Source organism: Bidens hawaiensis, unplaced genomic scaffold (genome assembly GCF_021521415.1).
Source record: "Bidens hawaiensis isolate Kalapana, Puna unplaced genomic scaffold, B.hawaiensis_p1.1 tig00014906_1, whole genome shotgun sequence".
NCBI classification, from domain to species: domain Eukaryota; kingdom Viridiplantae; phylum Streptophyta; class Magnoliopsida; order Asterales; family Asteraceae; genus Bidens; species Bidens hawaiensis.
The window spans coordinates 361,124-382,500 of NW_027492322.1; the positions used below are offsets into that span (position 1 = coordinate 361,124).

Consider the following 21,377-nt stretch of genomic DNA (forward strand, 5'->3'; position numbering starts at 1 on the left):
AACTTTAAACGATTGAGAACATCAGGTGAGTATAAGCTAGGATCAAAGTCTTCATTTACGGATTCTGACCTGTCAATACTATCGGAACTTAGGTATTCCTTATGCTCTCTAGGAAACCTTGCTAGTAATATATCATTGATCTCTTGAACAACTTCGTTTTTTGATGCTAGTATGGTTCTTTCTTGAAAAAAAAATCCATCTTCTTATATTTTTGAAGTATTGATGGATAAACAAAATCAATTAAAGTAGAAGTCGGATCAATAGAATCTTTAATAAGAATATCATGGGGAATATCTATTTGCACTTCACCATGATTTGGACCACCAAGTTTTCCTTCACCGATTTTTAAAAGCCATTCAGCAAACAATCTAGTTTCTTCAATGTTCGGATCTTTACTTCCAACAGCTAACCTCATGTTTTTTATAAGTTTGACCACTTTGCAATTTTTCCAAATGTAGAACGAACTTAGAGGAGCATTCATTATTTGGTGTCTGCTTCCATTGGTAATAACAAGAAGTATTTGTCTAAATTAAAGTCTCCTCCAAATACGACAACCTTACCACCAAATAGGCTATCACTTTTTAAAATGTCCTTAAAAGTTCGATCCATAGCTTCAAATTCATGCTTGTGAATCATTGGCGCTTCGTCCCAAATAATCAAACTGGTTTGTTTAATTAAATCTGCAATTTCGCTTTGAGGATCAACAGAAAAAATAGAATCCTCAGTTAGATTTAAAGGAATTTTAAATCGGGAATGAGATGTTCGACCACCGGTCAATAATAACGAAGCAATGCCACTGAAAGCAACATTTAAGACAATAAGGCCTTTAGATCTAATAGATGATGCTAAAGCCTTCCATAGAAATGTTTTACCAGTTCCTCCATATCCATAAACGAAAAACACACCACCTTTTCCTTTCGCAGCGGCTTTATTTATTTCATTATAAACACCGCACTGTTCATCTGTAAGTGAGACAAAAAGATTGTCAAACTCATGTTGTAAACTTTCATGATCATAAGACATATCTTCAATAATAAATTGATTATTTGCAGACTCTACAGATTCAAGACCGGGAAACGGCATTGTATTAAATCTTCTCAATGAGGAATTTTTACGAAGTAGAATTTTTTCAATCTTAAAGAAAGTCAAATTCTTGATTTGGTCCTTGTTAATTGATAACCCTGCACTTTAATAACAGAATAACCACATTCATTCTTTGCAAAGATTAGCATATAAGCAAAAAAAAAACATCTAGAAATTTGTATATTAATATTATAGTTAAAAAAACAATACCCAGACAATCCAAAAGCTGCTGTTGTTTGTGAATAACATCTTCTGCCAAATAATTCCATGTTTTCTCCTAGAAAATTTCAGGTCTCGATAGACTTCCACACGTTAGCATTGAGCAAAATAAATTTATTAAGTAAAACCCAGTACCAGCATTGGTTGCTTCTACAATGCATTCGATATACTCATTGTCATCGTCTAAAAGCCCAAGCTCATAACATGCGTCTCTAAAGGACGGAAGGATGTTACCATTAACTGTGCGAATGTCCTCAAATTTTGTAGGACCTTTGACTTTATTTAATAGAATTTTTACATAGTATCCTTCGCCAGCTACAAGTGAAATAGAATGATTTCTACCAATCGAACAACCTTGTTTTCTTCGTTACCATTTACTTTCTTGAGCTTTCCAAACGAAACGGGAAGGAAATTCAACATAAGAGAGCTTTCGAGATTCTAGATCCATACCTATGCGTGATTACATGACGTCAATTCCAAATAAAAAGCGTCCACATGAAGACTTCATTATAAGGTTAATTCTTATTATCCTTTAAATTCTTTTTTCAAATAAATTATTTTCAAAAACCAATGTCCTTTTAATAATTTTAGATAGTTTTATTTATTCACCAAAGATTTACTTAATGTCTCTAATACTACAAATGCTAAGAAACAGTGCCAAAAGAGGAAAATGACATTGGATTATAAGAGACAGAAATAAAATTCAAATAATTTAAAATTTTGTTTGCCAACAAATACCAAAGGTACGATGTATACTATAAAGATTTATCATATTATTTTTATGAACTAATTTTGGATTTTCAGCATCATAATTTTTAGACAATTTAAACTAATTTTGTATTTTCAGCATCATAATTTTGGTTTTTTTAACTAATTTAATATAGGTAAGGACAACATTCAATTAGGCTTAACATCGCCACTTGAAAATAGATGTCCATCTTTGCAAAAAAAAAAAAAACATACTTGACATAAGAGAGTTTCGAGCCTCTGGATACATACCGTTTATGATCATCCAAGATGTGAACATTAATTCTAAAAAGATGCTTTGTCGAGGACATCGTCAATATCTTGATCTTCACCATAAACAATTTGTTGATGTCCGAGAAGAATAAATGAAAGTCTAAAACAGATGGTGTTCTATAATGGACCTCGTATGAAAATATGCGCCATGAAGCTTCACAAGCAGACAGATATCGACAACATAATATTCTTTAACTTCATCAACTGGTTGTTCAGGAACATCTTTTGTGTCACCACTTTGCTCTAATAAAGCAGTTGCTCTATCTGGACCTTTGTTGATGTATTTAAACAAATATTTTATCGATCCTGATTGATTGCACCACTCAACATTTATGTGTACCTGATATCTTTTTAAAAGTTTCAGGTTGTATGGAACAACGCTTCTGTTATCTAGGTTAACATAAGACATTTTAACAAAAACTCCATCTTCACGCCTTCTGTATATAGGGTATCCATTCGAATCAACAGAAGTGTGGTCGGAAAAAATTTTCAGGAAGTTTTTTGAACACTTTTTATTAATCATGCATACACAACTCATGTTTTCAACACCACATGGCCCATGAATCATAAACTCGCTTACTAGGTCATACAACTCTGGATCTTCTTGTTTGTAAGAAATCTCAGCGGAAATAAATGAATCTATCTTATCAGTGTTATTAATATTGTAATCATGGTGCATGAAGACACAAACGTGAGCATGAGGCAATTCACGCTTTTGAAACTCAATCGTGTAAACAACTGCAATAAAAATTTACATCATTAGAAACATTGTTATTAGCATGTGTATTTCTAAAATTTATTCATTAAATCAAATATATATATATATATATATATATATAAAAGAACATAGTATCATACCTGCTTTAGCTTTCCCAAACAACGAACCCTCCTTTAAGTTTGTGGCAAACGAGTCAAGTATAATTTTAAACAGTCTACACAATATATCAGGTCTGTCTTCAGCCTTCAGGTTTTTGTGGTTAAGAAATCTTTTAACTTCTTGTCATTTTAGATTGCAAGTCATGGAAATAAAAAAATCCAGGTATCCAAACCACTTGCATAGAGCCATAACTTATAAGTAGTTCTCCCTCATGTAACGTGCACCACCCGTAAATGAAGAAGGCAGAATTACACGTTGTCCAATGCTAGATATATCAAAATTTCCAGAGTTATGTAGGTTAACTAACTTTTCGTATGACTCACATCTAAGATTTTTCTGTTGGCATCGTATATAAAACAACCTCTTGCTTTCAATTGACGTATATGCATCAACTAAAAATTGTTGATAGAGCATTCCTCCATTTGTAATCAATGAGAAATTATTTGTTCCGTCTTGAATTGTATATGCAAAGAATTCCCTCATTGTCAATTGTTGTCATTTGTTTATGTTTGTCTGAGTAACAGCTCTATGATAGATGCCAACCATATAACCGTCATCACCGTATGAAAAAAAAAAAGGATTGAAGCGGCATATATGAAGGATGAAGTTCACTTATGCATTTTAATGATCCTTCTTGAGTATTAACAACAATATCTCTCTTTTCAAGACAGTCACCAACGTCTCCAACAATCAAAGCAGCCATTTCAGAAGACGTAGGTAAGTTATATATCCTACCATCTTGTTGTGTATCTCCAATAAGGCGTAACCTTACTTTCGCCTGAGGATTATCTTTAAACCAGTCTCTCACCAACATGTTGTTCGAATCTAACATGATCTTCAAATAGTTGATAAGTTCAATATCATCATTATCATCAGAGGATATGGACGCAATAGTTGAATCACTGAAAAAAGATATTATTAGTTAAGTATAAATATTAACAGAATTCAAGAATATTGTTTAAAACAAAGTAAGAGTAAATCGTACCTGAAAATACCTCTTCTGATGGGAACTTCATTTTCGGTATCATATATATATATATATATATATATATATATATATATATATATATATATATATATATATATATATATATATATATATATATATATATATATATATATATATATATGGGAGATTTCAAATGAGAACCCCTTTGAATTTTAAGAACTCAAAAGAACTCAGTGTAACGATTTTTTTTTCGAATTTTTTTTACACATGCGTAATATATGTAAGTTACATACACGTAAAAAAATTATAGAATTTTTTACGCGCCGAGTCAACTTATTACACATGTGTAACGGACGTAAAAATTAGTGTAATCACTTACAACTTTATTCTCTCTCCTACTTTGATATTTTAGTCAGATTTAATCTCAACCACACAATTCAATCCATTTAATAAAATGTGTGGCTAAGAATTGAGTTCTTAAGTTCTTAAAACTCAACATTGTTCTCAAAATATCCCTCCCCTATATATATATATATATATATATATTATATAGGGTAAGGATCCTAAGAGAATCTTGGCAAATTGAGAACTTTGAGAACTATTTTGGACCACTAAAAAAAACCTCTAAAAAATATTTAAAACATTATAAAACAAAAAAAATATGAAAATTTTAAAAAAGTAAAAAAAAAACCAAAATTCTTATATTTCATTCCGGTTTCATTAAAAAAAAACTGAATTTTTTTTTTAATTCGTATTATACCTATACACATATGTATACTTTCATTTAATCTCTAGTTACGTAATGTACACATATGTACATTATCATTTACCTTAAATTATACATATGTGTATAGAAAAAAAATATGTGTACATATTATACATATATGTATAATTTAGCTAAACCGAATTTTTTTTTTGTTTTTTTTTAATTCGTATTGTACCTATACAAATATGTATACTTTCATTTAATCTCAAGCTATGTAATGTACACATATATACATTATCATTTACTTTAAATTATATATATGTGTATAGAAAAAAAACATATGTGTACATATATGTGCATATTATACATATATGTGCATATTATACATATATGTATAATTAGCTAAACCGAGATTTTTTTTGGTTTTTTAGAGAAACCGGGATGATAAATAAGAACTTTGGTTTTTTTACTTTTTTTATTTTTGTGTTTTGTTTGTTTTATGATTTTTTTTATTTTTGGTTTTTTTTGTCAAAATGGTTCTCATAGTTCTCAATTTCTAAAAAGTTCTCACATAATCCTGATCCTATATATATATATATATATAGAGAGAGAGAGAGAGAGTTGAGAGAACTTGGGTTTTGAACCTCTTTCTGGAAGAAGACTTCCCATAGAATGATAATTTTGTCCACTCAACCTAAATATTGAAGGAGCGTTACCTCTATTAATAGATTTGTCAATTTTGCCACCCATAGAAGTAAAAGAAAACATAGAGTTGTAACGTCGTATGTTCTTAATGAATAACTTGCTCTTCTTATCAACACCAGTAAAAAGATCTTGATACATTGAGGCCTTCTTTTTAATCTGGAAGCTCAACTTTCCCGTAATGGCAAGAAGTAACATGTTAAACCACTCATTTTTTAGAGCAATTTTCTTCACTTGGCCAAAGTTTCGCTAGGCATACTTCACATTCAACACTCTGATCACTATGATCCAATTATTCTGTAACCAAAAATATTTAGAATGAAAAAAATTATGTATAAACAAATAATAGGACATATAATTTGCTTACAGTATACCTTCCGAAATTGCATCCGTTGAAACATTGTTGTACTTTTATCTATTTGTAAAATTAAATTGATGACTTATTAATTAAAAATAAAATATTACTGAATAAAATATTAACATAAATTAAATTGATGACTTATTAATTAACAAGAAATATTAACATAAGTAGATCTAATGTATCCTTGGAAACTTGAGTTTTATTTAAAATCAGAGAACAGCTACTTAGTCGGTGGCTTGATTAATTCGAAACAGACTTCTCTATTTTAGAATCCAAAATGATTCTCTTGTCTTTGCATTTCTCTTTGTAATTCTTATTGTTCATGACAATACTTGAACCTGTATGTACTACAAAAGATATATAAAGACATAATTCTTTTATAAAACATAAGTAATGGTTAGATATAGCATTCTATAAAAATTTTGTTATAGAATGTATATGTAAATATATGTTAATTAATATAATTAAGACTTACCAGGTTCAAGTAAGTATGTTGGGAGAGTTTTGCGGATAAAGATTCGTGGTGGAAGTTATAAAAGTTTTAACAGCAGCTAGAGGACTTTTATAAGTTGTGGCCGTAGTCGATCTATTATCGAAATTTGATATAGTTGCAAAATAAAACACGATAAATACTTTCACAGGCCAAATTAGTATAAGTTTTGATATACTAAAATAAAAAAATACCGTTTGTAATGTCTGAAAAGGACTTCTAGCATCTTTAAATGAATTATTAGGTAGCGTCCTTTGTGGGGTCACCTCATTTGATATGTCAAGTATGTTTTCTTTTTGCAAAGACAGACATCTATTTTCAAGTGGCGTTGTTAAGCCAAATTGAATGTTGCCCTTACCTACAATAAATTAGTTAAAAAAACAATAAGATGAACCAAAATTTTTATGATGAAAATCCAAAATTAATTTAAATTATCTAAAAATTATTATACTGAAAATCCAAAATTAGTTCAAAAAGATAATATGATGAATGTTTGTATTCTATAACGTACCTTTGGAATTTGTTGGCAAACCATTGTTTAAATTAGCTGAATATGATTTCCGTCTTTTAGAATCCAAATTCATTTTCCTCTCTTTGCGTTGTTCCTTAGCATTTGTAGTATTAGAGACATTAAGTAAATCTGTAGTGGATAGATAAAAGTATCCAAAATTATTAAAAGGATATTGATTTCTGAAAATAATTTATATGAAAAAATAATTTAAAGGATAATAAGACTTAACCTTGTAATGTAAACATGCATAGGTACTGTACATAAAAAATAATAATTTTTTTAGTATTTCTAACATCTTTTAACTATTATAATGCATTAAAATATATATATATATAAATGAAAATTTGACCAAAGCACTATTAAGAAAGTTTGTAAATTCTTGAAAAAAAGAAAATAAATCCAACCATATACTTTAATAAATAACCACCAAACAAAATTCAAAGCATAATTATTCAAAACCAACAACATAACCCAAAAAGCCAAAAACTAATTGTTCAAAACAAACATGATGATCCGAAATAACAATAAAATTGAAATCATCCAACAGCTGAATTTCTTAGTAAAAGTTATTTTTTCTCTAGTTTCGAAATCAAAAGTTTTTGAGTTGAGGTAGCATTGAGACCTTTAGATTTATTGCGTGCTTTTGTAGATGAAGTAGCTTCATACTCCACAACATCATAAACTTCATTTACATTCCTTTTTGTTGAACCACCAACCAAAACCATAGCCTTCCCACTATCCTTGTTTGAAATAGAACCAAGAGTCTCATTTTGACCTGTAAATGAGACCGACTCTTGAAAGGTATGAAAAGTAATTGCATTAGATAATGGTTAGACACATCAGCATTATAATTTAATATTAAATACATAATTACCTTAAGGTTTATTGTTTGTTGTTCGACTATGTCAAAAGAATATGACTCGCCATCCTAAATTTTGAAATTGACAAAAGTTAAAATGATGCAAGCAAATATTATATACATTGTTTAAAATTATTAAAGTTTGTGTCATCACCTTCAATTCATTTAACTTTTTATCAAGCTGCTCAATAACTTCAACATCATCGGTACTTTTTAGTACCTTGATATTGGATGGCTTATTTTGGTTGTATTCTGTGACCTGCACCTTAAATGCGAGTTTCCTGTCAACTAAAGTTTTCAATTCAGACGGCCAGAACACGTCGCTAGTATGGTCTTTGCCATAGAGGGACATAAGATCTTCTGCAGAAATATTCAAAAGCTTAATCACTACTGCGCCAAACAATGTCAAAAAGCATATGCCAGTAAAGTCTTGTAAAGTTACTATTACTCGAAACCTAAAAAAGATAAAAAAGAATTTATCAATGTAATATACATGAAGTTGTTCATTATAAGAAATGTATACTAAATATGTAAACAAATTTAAATAAAAAAAATAAGAGAAAATACCTCGGAATCACAGATGTGTCCCTAGTTTTACACTTCTTCGACCCACAAGTTATCTCAGATTCTAAAGCCGTTTCTGATGATCCATCAGATTTTGGATCGAGGGTCCACACCTAATCGACCTTACACATACACTAAGAGCAACCAAGATAATACCATAAATCTTTTTCTTAATAGATTAATGGTTCCGAGCAGAATGACGTTTTGAACCTACAGTTAAATGTAACCAGGTACCTTAATCAATAAACATAGTTTAAAAAGAATATAATAAATCAATTACTTTGTAATTGTAAACTAATACTTTCTTCGATTTATTAATTTCAGCGATATAGTTAAATTCATTCATAACCAAAAATTCGTCCTTGATGATGTGAACATCAGTCTCACAGCTTAGACTTTGGCTTGACATTGATCCGCAATCTATCCTTAAAAGCTGTAACATTCATCACTTTTCAAACCTGACCCATTTTAAATTTTCGGTTTTGTTTGAAAATAAATATATATATTATAACGTTTTTAATTAATTTTCATTGCACGTATTTTATGGATCATTCGTCATTTTTATTTGGATTCGGATTCCTATTTGTTAAACCGGCCCCTTTTCGTTGTTCGGTGGTAATCGTGTTTAAACGTTCATCGTTAATAAAAATATTCGCAAGGATTTTACATTTAACGTTTACGCGTATTCTTGTTCGTTATAATATTCGTGAGGAATTACGTCTGTCGTTTGGTCGTTGGTTTTTCATTTTATTCCATAAACGAAGTTCTGGGAATTAAAGTTTAAACATGTAAGATATCCAAATATTAAACTTTTATTTCATATCTTCTAACTTTCAAAGTTCAAGGGTTTAATTTGTAATTTCTTTTTAATTTCTGTTTTAAAAGAGTATGAAAGTTGAGGGGCTAATATGTAAAGTTATTTAAAATATATTATTATTATAATGAACCCAGCCCGTACCCCCACCCTTCCCCACGGTTTCCCGGCCACCGTTTTCCGGCCATCGGAATTCGGTTCCGGCCATGCTCAAAAACCTCGTCAAACAAGCTTTTTAACTCAATTAAATATTGTAATGGCCGTATACTATAACGTAAAACCTATAGTCAACACTATTATCGAATATAACAGCCAAAATCAACGCGTATTAATCTCATCAACCCGTAACACTCTTCGGATTTGTGGAGAAATCAAATCAATGCAATTAACTCGTTATTGACTCAATTGATAGTATAAATAGATCAATCCCGTAAGCTTAAACTCACACTCAAAACCAATTAACATCAAATTACTCATAGAAGCCGTAATCAAGAAATTCCAGTTCGTTTTCTGTTCATTATCGTTCTTATACCTTATGGCAACATTAGAGGTAATTATTACATGGTTTTAGTTCGCAATCAACAGTAGAATCAAACTCCTAAATCAGTTTTAACGTACATTGAACCAAATTGGGGATTTGATAATCTAGGGTTTTAATAGTGATGATGAACTAGGATGTGTAATTATATAGAATCGTTTTCATAGATAAACTGAATATTATTATGGTTCAAACGGTTGCGTTGTGGCTATTGGACACACAAGACATGGGTTCGAAACCTGAGTTAGTTAGTTTTCTTTTTTTATACAATAAACATTATCAATATCTATTACCTTCTGTTAGTGTATATATATATATATATGGGAGATTTCAAATGAGAACCCCTTTGAGTTTTAAGAACTCAGTGTAACGATCTTTTTTTCGAAATTTTTTTACACATGCGTAATATGTGTAGGTTACATACACCTAAAAAAATTACAGAATTTTTTACGCACCGAGTCGACTTTTTACACATGTGTAACGGACGTAAAAGTTTGTGTAACCACTTATATATTTATTCTCTCTCCTACTTTGACTTTTTGATTAGATTTAATCTCAACCACATATTCTAATCCATTTAATTAAATGTGCGGCCAAGAATTGAGTTCTTAAGTTCTTAAAACTCAACATGGTTCTCAAAATATCCCTCCCCTATATATATATATATATATATAATAACAACCAAGCCTGTAACGACTCTCCCACCTAGATCAACTGGATATGACCTTGGACTCGTAGCATATGGACCCGAGTTCGAAACCCGGGCCAGACACTTAATTTTTAAATACCAGTTTTCATTAATTTAATTATCTTATCAATTAATTAAATTAATCATTAAAAAATCAAAATAAAACAATAAAAATATTTTTTTAAACTAAATAAAAATTATATAAATTAAATATAAAATATATTTCATCTTTTTCACTTAAAAACCGAACATCCACCTTCGTAAAACGTTCATTAAAAATCGTTACATCACATGTATCATAACGTTAAAATTATTAAAATTCATTTCGTCAGAATGTTAAGAAATCGTCCAACTTGTAATATTTAATTCTATAATCTCGAACCTTATAACCTTCACGTCGTCACCTATAAAATAATAATATAATATTATAATCGCATTTTCGTTAACTAAAATAATAATATAACAATCAAGATTGGTAAAACTTGTGTTATAGCCTCAAAACTTCAACATAACTTATCAATATGCAATCCCGTTAGATTCTCTATTAAAGTCTCGTATTATTTATCCTAGCAAGTCTTGATTTTCTTTGCATTTTCATTAGAGTTCGTGGCGTTTGATCGTTTCGGCATTCTTTATACTCGCTTTCGGTTTTCGTCCAAGTTATCACCAAACTCAAATGTGAGTTTTCATAACCCTTTTTTACTTTTACATGTTTTGGGGTGTAGCACGTTCAAAACTTTATTTCATGTTTCAAACTAAAATTCATGTGTGTCTTGTATATATTTGTTTCACATCATATTGCTTATAAATTATGTGATTATGTGCTAATTGTTTATTGTTTTGTTGGTGGAGACCCATACACATACTCAAAGTGGGAGGGTCCGACGGGACATATCTGCGCCGTCCAGTGTTAATAAATGGCGGTATCATTATCATATTTTATACTCCAAGTAGCTCAGCGAACGAGGTTCCTTAGTAGATTTGACTTATGTCAAGCGAACGGAAATATCATGTATTTACTTTTCTTTTACTTTATGATTTAGACGATACATCTTGACTTGTGAATTTTACACTTTTTGTATTATATATATGCAAAACTTTATGAATTCTCACCAACATTATTGTTGACAAAATATATTATTTTAAACGTGCTGCAGGTTGAATTTTAAAAATTGAAGACTAGCTTAGTTGGACCATTAGGTTATTAGAAACGTATCATAACGACAATCAAAGTTTATTGTATGGTTATTGGATTGATGACAAATTGTGTATTTGTGATGTAATGAAATGAAATAAATATAATTATTGTCGCTTTAATAGCGTTACGAGCTTATGAGTGATCTGTACGTTACACCCGGGCGTATTCCACTTAAATCCGGGGTGTTACAGGTTGGTATCAAAGCAGTAACTAGAAGATATGTTGTTAGACGTATCGGCCTAATATAGTTATAGTTTATTTTAGGACCCAAACTACATGTATACTCTATGTGCTATGTGCTATGTGCTCGCACTTACAAGTTCATTCATTTGCTTTTATTTATATTTATAGTATTTTATAACGTCGCCTGCACACATGTTCACTCACAAACTCCAAGGCTTAGGCCTAAAACAAAGATTTTCAAAAAAAAAAAAAACTTCCAAATTGATTTTTACTTGGGTTTTTCCGATATTTCTTTCTCATAAATCGCATCTTCATGCTTTCAAACGTGATCATGTCCTTTTTATCATTTACGCGTATTCTTTTTCGTTATAATATTCGTGAGGAATTACGTCTGTCGTTTAGTCGTTGGTTTTCATTTTATTCCATAAACGAAACTCTGGGAATTAAAGTTTAAACAATACGCGAACCAAACGGGTTTAATATGTAAGATATCCAAATATTAAACTTTTATTTCATATCTTCTAACTTTCAAAGTTCAAGGGTTTAATTTGTAATTTCATTTTTATTTATGCTTTAAAAGAATATGAAAGTTGAGCGGCTAATATGTAAAGTTATTAAAAATATATTATTGTTATTATACTGAACCCAGCCCGTACCCCCCTTCCCCACGGTTTCAATTATAAATATCTTTATATACAATATATATTTATTCTTTCTTTTATTATTAAAAGTTTTTTATTTTAAAATTGTTACAAATCATTGTTTTCTTTTCTTTTCTTTTTTGTTTTTTTTTTCTTACAAACCTGTGTGATACACGAGTTCTAACCTAGAATCTTTACTAATTGTCTAGCTAAAAGAAATAATAATAAAGAAGCAAGTATATGTTTTTAGTAGTTGAATCATCAAATTAATAGATCAATTAAATGCAGTTTATATATATTTCTTTACTAGTTGTTAGTTATTAATTTCTATAACTTGGTGATCTTTTTTTGATTTTGTAAATTGTTTTCTTTCTTCAATCCATGTAATATACAGGTTCTAAAACTAGTTAATGATATAAGAAAATAAAGTGATGGGTTTATGATATGCTAAAAACTATATAAAAGATAAGTAACATAAATTGTATAATAATAAATGACCTAACCTTTGTTTTAATTCTTGAATTTCTTTTAACTCAGTGTTGATCAAAAGCTTGCTTCCATAAAACATACTGGATAATGCTTTACCTACAAAATAAGTCAAAACATATTAGTTTTTGTTTATTATTAAAAATATAATAATAAATTATAGCATGATATGGTTGGAAAGGGAAGTAATACCACTCCATTCCTTGTATTTTGTGAACTGTGTAACACCCGTTAATTTCCGACAAACGAATTTAAACATGTAAAGTATGTACATCTCTCGGGACACTTCCGGCCTTCCTCGTTGACCCCCTCATCTTTCTAGTATGTTTAAATTATTTAACTTTCTAGCCTAACTAATATTTCTTCCTAATTGTAGGGGCTATAGTGTAAAAATTTTATATTATAACCTAAACCCTAACCCTCCCCCCTCTTCTTGTCCGATCGGCAGCAAGCTCCAGCCACAAACCCCTCGTTTTTCTTTTGTGCAGCCAAGATTAGGGTGTAAAACTCCAATTGAAGGTTAGTCCCATGTTTCCCCAAGTCTTTTACACCTTAATTGGTCATTTTATCTTGCGTATTGATCGATAAACGGCTTGTTCTAGGCTAACCGGGTGGCTGTCCAATTGAGCAATTTCGGGATTGTTTTGGTGGAGGTTTTTGCACTAACATCTTCCTAGGTATGTCTAGTATAACATACTTTAAAATCATTTCCATTGATGTTCGTTTGATTGGTCAACTAGTTGTAGATTAAAAACTAGTTTTCGGTTGTCTAGAATAGTGATTTGTTGCGTTTAACGCGAGGGGTGAAGTAAGTGATGACCAATTCAGTTCGGATAGCTTTGGTTTAATGTACGGGCTGTTGAAAAATTATTTGTATAGGTATTGGGGCTGAATTGGTTGTTGGTTACTCAAACGGGTCGGTACAACGCACATTCACGTTTATTAAATAGTTGGTGCGTTGAGCTTGCGAGTTACCGACCCATTTGACTCGTGTAGTGTCGTGTGGACTTGTTGGCTGTGAATTTATCATATTAGGTCCACACGGGGCTGAGTTGGATGTTAATTGCCTAAGCAACTCTTAAACGCGCGTGTTAGTATCACCTAGTGCTTCCGGGGGTAATTTGGGAATTCTTTATTCCCGGGAGTATCTAAGGGTCATGTCGGTAAATGTAAGTCCCCGGGGGCTGTTATGATTGAGTTTGTTGAGGTTGAGGCTTTAGGTAACTCGAACCATGTTAGGACGTCTCGTAGGATAAACGAGTCCTTTCGATGTCATTTTTGATGATTGTATGTTTACCGGCAGGCGTTTGAGTTTTGGGATACTTAGGGTTCTCTAGCTCGTGGTGAATTCGTGCCTTGTGTCAGGTGAGTTCATGATGCCCCTTTTTACTCTTTTCAAGTTTTGGGCTAGCATGCGCACCTAAGTGATTTTGCTTGATGAACCGTTTAAACTATTTTGCATAGGCTTACTTGTATAGGGTAGGCCTTGGGATGATATTATTATATGTTTGTATTTATTATTGTATGGCCAATAATTGGCGATGTTATTAGTCGTTATAGACTAAGGATGTTTACGTATGCCTACTTTGTGTTTGCATACGTTGGATGAGATGTTACGTGTTTGGGTTGTACGTTTGCTCGACCCTGATGTTATTACTTGGATGATATATATATATATATATATGGATGTAATTATAAGGATGTGTATATATATATATGCATATATATGCATATATATATATATATATATATATATATATATATATAAGAATGATTATTTATTGATGATGATGGCCTAACTGTTATATCTTGTTTATTTTAAAACTCTTGGAATGACTATTATGATTATTATTAATATTATTATAGATGTTAAATTAATAAAACTTGAACTCACTCAGTTCAAGCTGACTTTGTGTGCATGTTAGTGTGAGTTTCAGGTTAGGAGGTGGATGCATTACCGCTTGGATGTGCACGAAGCTACTTGGACGGTGGAGGGCATGCTTAGTCGGAAGTTTTAATAATAATAAACATTTTTCTTTAAACGTTTTATTAAATACATTTCAATATGGTTTTGGGCATAATTCCCGGGTTTTGGGAACTTGCTTTATTAATTATGATTTTCCGCTGAATTGGTTATTTTAATGGAATGAACTGTTTTTGAGTTTAAGTATGTTTCTAAGTATTTTGTATGAATACCAACTGTAGGATTCCCGGGATTCGGGGTCTTACAAGTTGGTATCAGACCCATGGTTCAAGGGATCCGAGCATCCCCGAATGCTTGGACTCGAACTGTAAGGGAAGAGACTAGTATGCCCACCACGAGTAGCTGCACGCCAAGAGGTAACTTTAATTGTTAGTCATTCCTTTGAATTTTAAAGTTCCAGTATGTGATTAATTGTTTAAGTGTTAGATAGAATGCTAATGTGGCTAGGTGCATGGGGTGATTAGGACGGGCGGGTAAAGTAAACGACTAATTACACCTGATCAACGTCATTAGCAGTTTACTCTTACCTTACATGTTCTAAATGCACTTGTACTTGACCGTGTTAAAATTCTGTCTTTGTAGGGATAAGTCATGGTTACTACTCGTGCAGCTAAGAGAGGCCGTCCGAGTGTTCGTGGCCATGGTCGTAAGCCACGTGCCGAAGCTGATAGTGAAATTCCTACTCCCTAGCAGGAGGAAACCCCGATTCATGAGGAGGGGGATAACCCCGCCTTAGATCCTGCTATGCGCGCGACAATCGCAGATGAGGTCTATCAGGTTCTCCATAGCGCCATTCCCGAGATCGTTGCTGAGGCCGTTAGAGCCATGGAGGAATCATTGGTCGGTAAGGGTTCGAATAAGGAAAGGAAGGGTAAGGAAACGCAGGTCGAGGAGGAGGAGATGTATGTGCCGAGTGGGGATGAAGATGAGGTGCGGACTATTAGTGTATCTACCTGGTGTTGTTCGTATGGAGACTTTAAGAAGTGTGACCCTCATTCTTTCGATGATACTAAGGATGCTTTGGCAGCACATCAGTGGGTGCAGGAGATAGAGGCCGTTCTGAGGGTTAGTAAATGCAAGGGGGATGACCTGGTGACTTATGCTACTGCCTCATTTCGTTCCGATGCACTATGTTGGTGGGATAATCTGGCGTAGGCCATGGGTGATCGTTCGATTAGGAGGATGACGTGGGATGAGTTGAAGAAAGTAGTTCTTGATCAGTTTTGTCCTCCACATGAATTGGACAAGATTGAACAGGAATTTTTGACATTGGAGGCGGGTAGTATGACGCATCGGGAGTATACCACAAAGTTTAATAAGATGGCTCAATTATGTCCCGATCTAGTTACACCTGAAGCTAAAAGGATTAAGAAGTATGTGAAGGGTCTTCTGGTGGATGTTCGTAGGGGTGTGGTGGCCACCGACATGAGCTCGTTTCACTCGGTGGTTACCCTAGCAGGCACATTGTATGATCAGAGGGAGAAGTTACCGCCTGCCGAGACTAGGAAGACATGGAACTTAAATTCGTACGGTAAGCGGCCCGGGGGAAGCAATTTTAATTCGTCCAAGAAAAGGGTAAAGACTGAGCCTTCAGAATTTAAGAGGGATGCGGTGGTTGGTAATTGCAAGAAGTGCGGGAAACCGCACAAGGGGGAATTTAAGGTTGGGTGTGGTTCCTGTTTTCGATGTGATAAGGTAGGACACCCCCATTTCGAGTGTCCGACGTTGACTTGTTTCCGCTGTAAGGGTGCCAGCCACTTGTGTAACATTCGTTATTTTTCAAACCCGAAAACCCGACCCGTTTTGAGTTTTCGGAATTTTGTTTTCAAGTATTTATATATATGTGTATATTTTATATTCACGAGATTCGTTTCACGTCCGTCAATGTTTTCCGACTCGGTTTATCGTTCAAAGTATTTATGCTCATCGACATTTAATGTTCAATGTTAGTTGTTATTCGATTGTTTATGAATTCCCGAGTCTTATCGATAACCTAGCTAAAACGCATAAGTATTCCAAAACCGAAAACCGTATAATTTAAATTATAAAGTTCGAGGTTAAGAATGAAAATTTAAATATTAAATATCATCTTGAAAGATTCTTAAAGCTTGAGGGTTTAAAGTGTAACTTTCATTTAAATTATATTAATTAAATATTAAAATATGTTATAACTTAACCCAGCCCCACCACTTTCCCCGTTTTTCCGTTCACAATTTTCCGGCAGCCGGAATCCGGCGCCGGCATAGCCCAAACACCGCCGTAAACGCGTTTTTAACCCAATTTATTTATATAATAATGTTTTGCCGTCAATATTAAACAATAACCAACAAGTTAATTGCGTTTATTCGCCGTAAATAAACCCGTAATCATCGCCGGAAATCACGGAATCACCATTAACCAAATTGACGCGTACACGCTCCACCAATTAGTATAAATAGGAGCCTAAGCTCCATTACAACTCGCTCACACCTCTCTTTCTCTCTATTTCACTCTATACTGGACGTAACCATCCGACGAATCACCGGCTCCGGCGAGGTCTCACTTTTCGTCGAAACAACACATTAACGGGTAGTTATTATATGTATTATGTTAGTATTGATTCAATAAACAAAAACCCTAATGTAATTTTAACAAACAATGAGCAGAAACTCTGAATTGAAATTAGGGTTCATGTGATGAAGATGATGAATCTGGTGTTTATTTATATAAAATCTTTTCCAAGTTAAAACGAATTGAATCCTTTGCTCAACTGGTTAACACCTTTGTTTGTATACAACAGACCCGGGTTCAAAACCCGGGTCAAGCTTTTCATTCCTTTTTTTTTTGTTACTGTGTATTATTATTAATATTATTAATTAAAAACACATAAAACTGTTAATATATATATATATATATATATATATATATATATATATATATAATAAAACCCAAATCTAAATGGATGTCTTTCCCTAGAGCGGCTGATTAACACACGAAACTTATAACATCAAGACCCGGGTTCGAAACCTGGGTCATTCACATATTTTTTTGTATTAATTAATTTCATTTTAATAATGCTTAATTAATCTTTTTAATCAATATAAAATCAAAATAAAGTTATAAATTTATTTAAAATTAACTAAAAATTATGTAAATTATTTATAAAATATATCTCACCATTTCGCACTTAAAAACCGAGTTTCTTGTTTTCGTAAACCGAAACTAAAAATCGTTTATTAATCATAACGTAAACTTTAATTTTTCTAAAAATCGTTTCGTTAAAACAGTAATTATATTTACAACTTATAAACAATAGTTCAAGCATTTGAAACGTTTAAACTTCATTTCCTCGCCGATAAAATACTTATATCTTATAAATAACCGATTTACCATTAAAACATAAATAACAATATTAATCACAAATATAAAAATAGCATAAAATATTACAAGATATACAATAAAACAATCCCATACGATTATCGATTAAGTCTCGTTTTTACCTAATCTAGTTAGTGCGGATCGCTCGTTTTGGCTTTCGTGACGCATTCGGTTGTTTGCCATTTTTTTCAACGCTTTCGAGTTCTCCTTTTTGCTTCAATAGCTAAGGTGAGTTTTTCACCCCCCACACCCCCCCCCTTTTTAATGTTTTAATGTTTTGGGGTAGTATATGTATCCTTATAAAAATTCAAGCATTGTTTCTTCTATTACAAAACTACAATTCGTATATGGACTTGTGTGTTACTTGTATTACTTGCACGATTGGGAAGCCTCATTAAGTATGATCATACGCCCCCCTTTGCACTTCGGTCCATTTGCATCGAGTGGAAAAGGGCCTCATTATCCAAGTACGTTGGTTGTTACCAATTGGAAAGGAACTTACTTGCGCGATTACCCAAGTACGCTGGTTGTTACCAACTGGAAAGGGCTTACTTGCTCGATTATCACATGTCTATGAATTGTATGGTTTTTATGTATGTATTTAAACTATGGAAACTCACCAACTATATATATATAGCTGACCATTATTTTATACATATATTACAGGTGTAGAGATACGAGGATGAAAGTTAGAAGACACATAGCATGCTTATAGGATATTCAAATAAACCTTATTATTTTGTTCATTTATTTGTTACAACATGTATTATTTGATAAACTTGTGCTACATGAAGATTAAAATGAAATAATGTTATTATGGTCACATAATGGTGTCACGTGTGTTTGAGTAATCTGTACGTCACACTAAGGCGTTTTCCGCTTTAGCCGGGGTGTTACAGATTGGTATCAGAGCCGTGGCTATACGATAGGGCATTAGACGTAGTGTTATAGGTAGCTATAGCTTATTTGTTAAATGTTTAGGTTGCATGATAGAATTATGTGAGCCTCTACTTGATTGTTTAAGCACACTTACTATTACTATATTACTGTACTGCTGATTTCGTTAACGCCTCATGAACACAAGTGTACACACAAAAGTCCAAGGCTTAGGCCTAAAACAAGTTTTCTCAAAAGCAATTTCAAGCAATTTTCAAATTCGGTGTTCCGATAGTTCATATTCTTAAAGACTATGTCCCCTTTGTGATAAGGATATGGTTGCACTCCCTAGGATGTCACACAAGTCATGGTGGTTCATGCGACGTGACCCTCAATGTTTTACAATGTGTTTTAACAAAAAGTCCGACAAGTCGTGGTGATACACGAATAACCAGCTTTTGGTTTGATTTGATTATGCATTTTGATTTATACGTTTTAACTGAAAGTCTGTCAAGTCGTGGTGATACACGAATATCCAACTTTCGTTTCAATTTGGTTACACATTTTATTTTTATTGGAACATACAAGTTATGATGATTCATACAACGTGTGATTCCGAATACTCAATCATTTATATTGCAATTTTGATAAGTCATTGGGATATGTGAATACTCGAGTTTCAATTTGTTTTCTGTGTTTATATTCATTGAAATTTCTAAAAGTCATATTACTACATAAATTGTTAAATTTCAACCCATTTCTTATATCAATTATTATTATAATTTGAAAATAATTCGAAAGGTTATGGTGATACATGAATAGTCGATTTTTTTTCTATTTGTTTTCTTTATTTGTAGTTACTCATTATTTCGTATGTATTGAATTGAAAACAAGAAAAGTCATGGTGATACATGAATTGTCGTTTTTCAATTCGTTTTTTTATACAATTTAATTATTATTATGGTTTTAATTAAAAAGTCGAAAAGTTATGGTGGTACATAAACACTCGATTTTCAATTCGATTTCATTACTTATATTGGGTTCATATTAATTCCATGTTTATTTTTGATATATTTTTATTCGAAAATTTACAAGATTAATACTGACTCAGGAGCACTTCAATTTCGATTTCAAATGTTGTTTCATTCGATTATACTTATTTATTTATTTATAAATGTATTCCGATTTTAGGAATCTCTCATGTAACGTCTCTCTTAATTTTGATACGAATTTCATATTTACGTCCAATGTCACGCGAATTGTTCACACTTCATGCCTTCTCGTTCTCCTTGACGTTTCCCTCGAAACTCAACCCACAAAACAACAACCTGAATCATCAAACAATTAACCATCACAATCCCGACCATGACAAACCAAGATATCCTTACCAATCACAAACAATACATTTAAACCTCCTCAAAGCTATACCTAAGTAAATCCCAACCTAACCATTGGATACTCAAACCCAACCCAACCCAACCAAGATATTTACAACCCACTTTTTGTGTGACACGTACGATTCCCCCACTCCGCTACCGCGATGTCAAAATGTTCCAAATGGTGTGAAGTTCGGCCAACCTATCAACTTTTGTCACATACTCGACACAAAACCTTTATTCCCACGACTTGCTACCCAAACATTTATTCCCCACCTCCGGCCTACCTCTTGCTCGTACTTCAAACTCACCACTATTGTAGTAACTCGAGCACATCCGTTATAAGGCATAACTTGTTTTCGCCATACAAAACCTTACCCCGCGTTCCTCGACCTCCCAATATTTATTTGACTTTCGACTTCAATAATTCACCTTTTCAAACCTGTTATTATTTCTTGCATTTTTTTTCCATATATAGTTCTTTTACAAACATTCTCTTTCGTGAAATTTCAAACCTTTATTATTTTAAATAAATCATTAACAAGTATATACGAAATATATTCAAGTAGTTTTTGCATCAAAAGAACTTTACGAAAATTCAAATGGTTCATTTTTTTTATCACTATTATTATTATTATTATTATTGTTATTATTATTATTATTATTATTATTATTACTACTACTACTACTACTATTATCATTACTATCAATACCTTAATATTATCATTGTTATTATTATTATTTTTAATATTATTATTATCATTAATATTAGCATTATTAACACCCTTACTATTATTATTATTATTATTATAAAATATTTCGCTTTAAACAATTCTTAAGACGTGAGACTATTATATTACCATCAACGAGCTATTTTATCTAACGACTTCCATTT

At 32.1% G+C, this 21,377-nt stretch overlaps 1 protein-coding gene across 1 annotated transcript; it reads right to left on the reverse strand.

Annotated features, from left to right (window-relative positions):
- Positions 1-480: 480 nt before the first annotated feature.
- Positions 481-1,083, reverse strand: LOC143548082 (uncharacterized). Its single transcript, XM_077039342.1, has one exon. It carries the CDS (start codon positions 1,081-1,083, stop codon positions 481-483), a length of 603 nt encoding a protein of 200 aa, XP_076895457.1.
- Between the last annotated feature and the right edge of the window lie 20,294 nt (positions 1,084-21,377).

Coding starts and splice junctions, on each gene's coding strand:
- LOC143548082 (XM_077039342.1), bottom strand. CDS start 1,083: ATGCCGTTTCCCGGTCTTGAATCTGTAGAGTCTGCAAATAATCAATTT.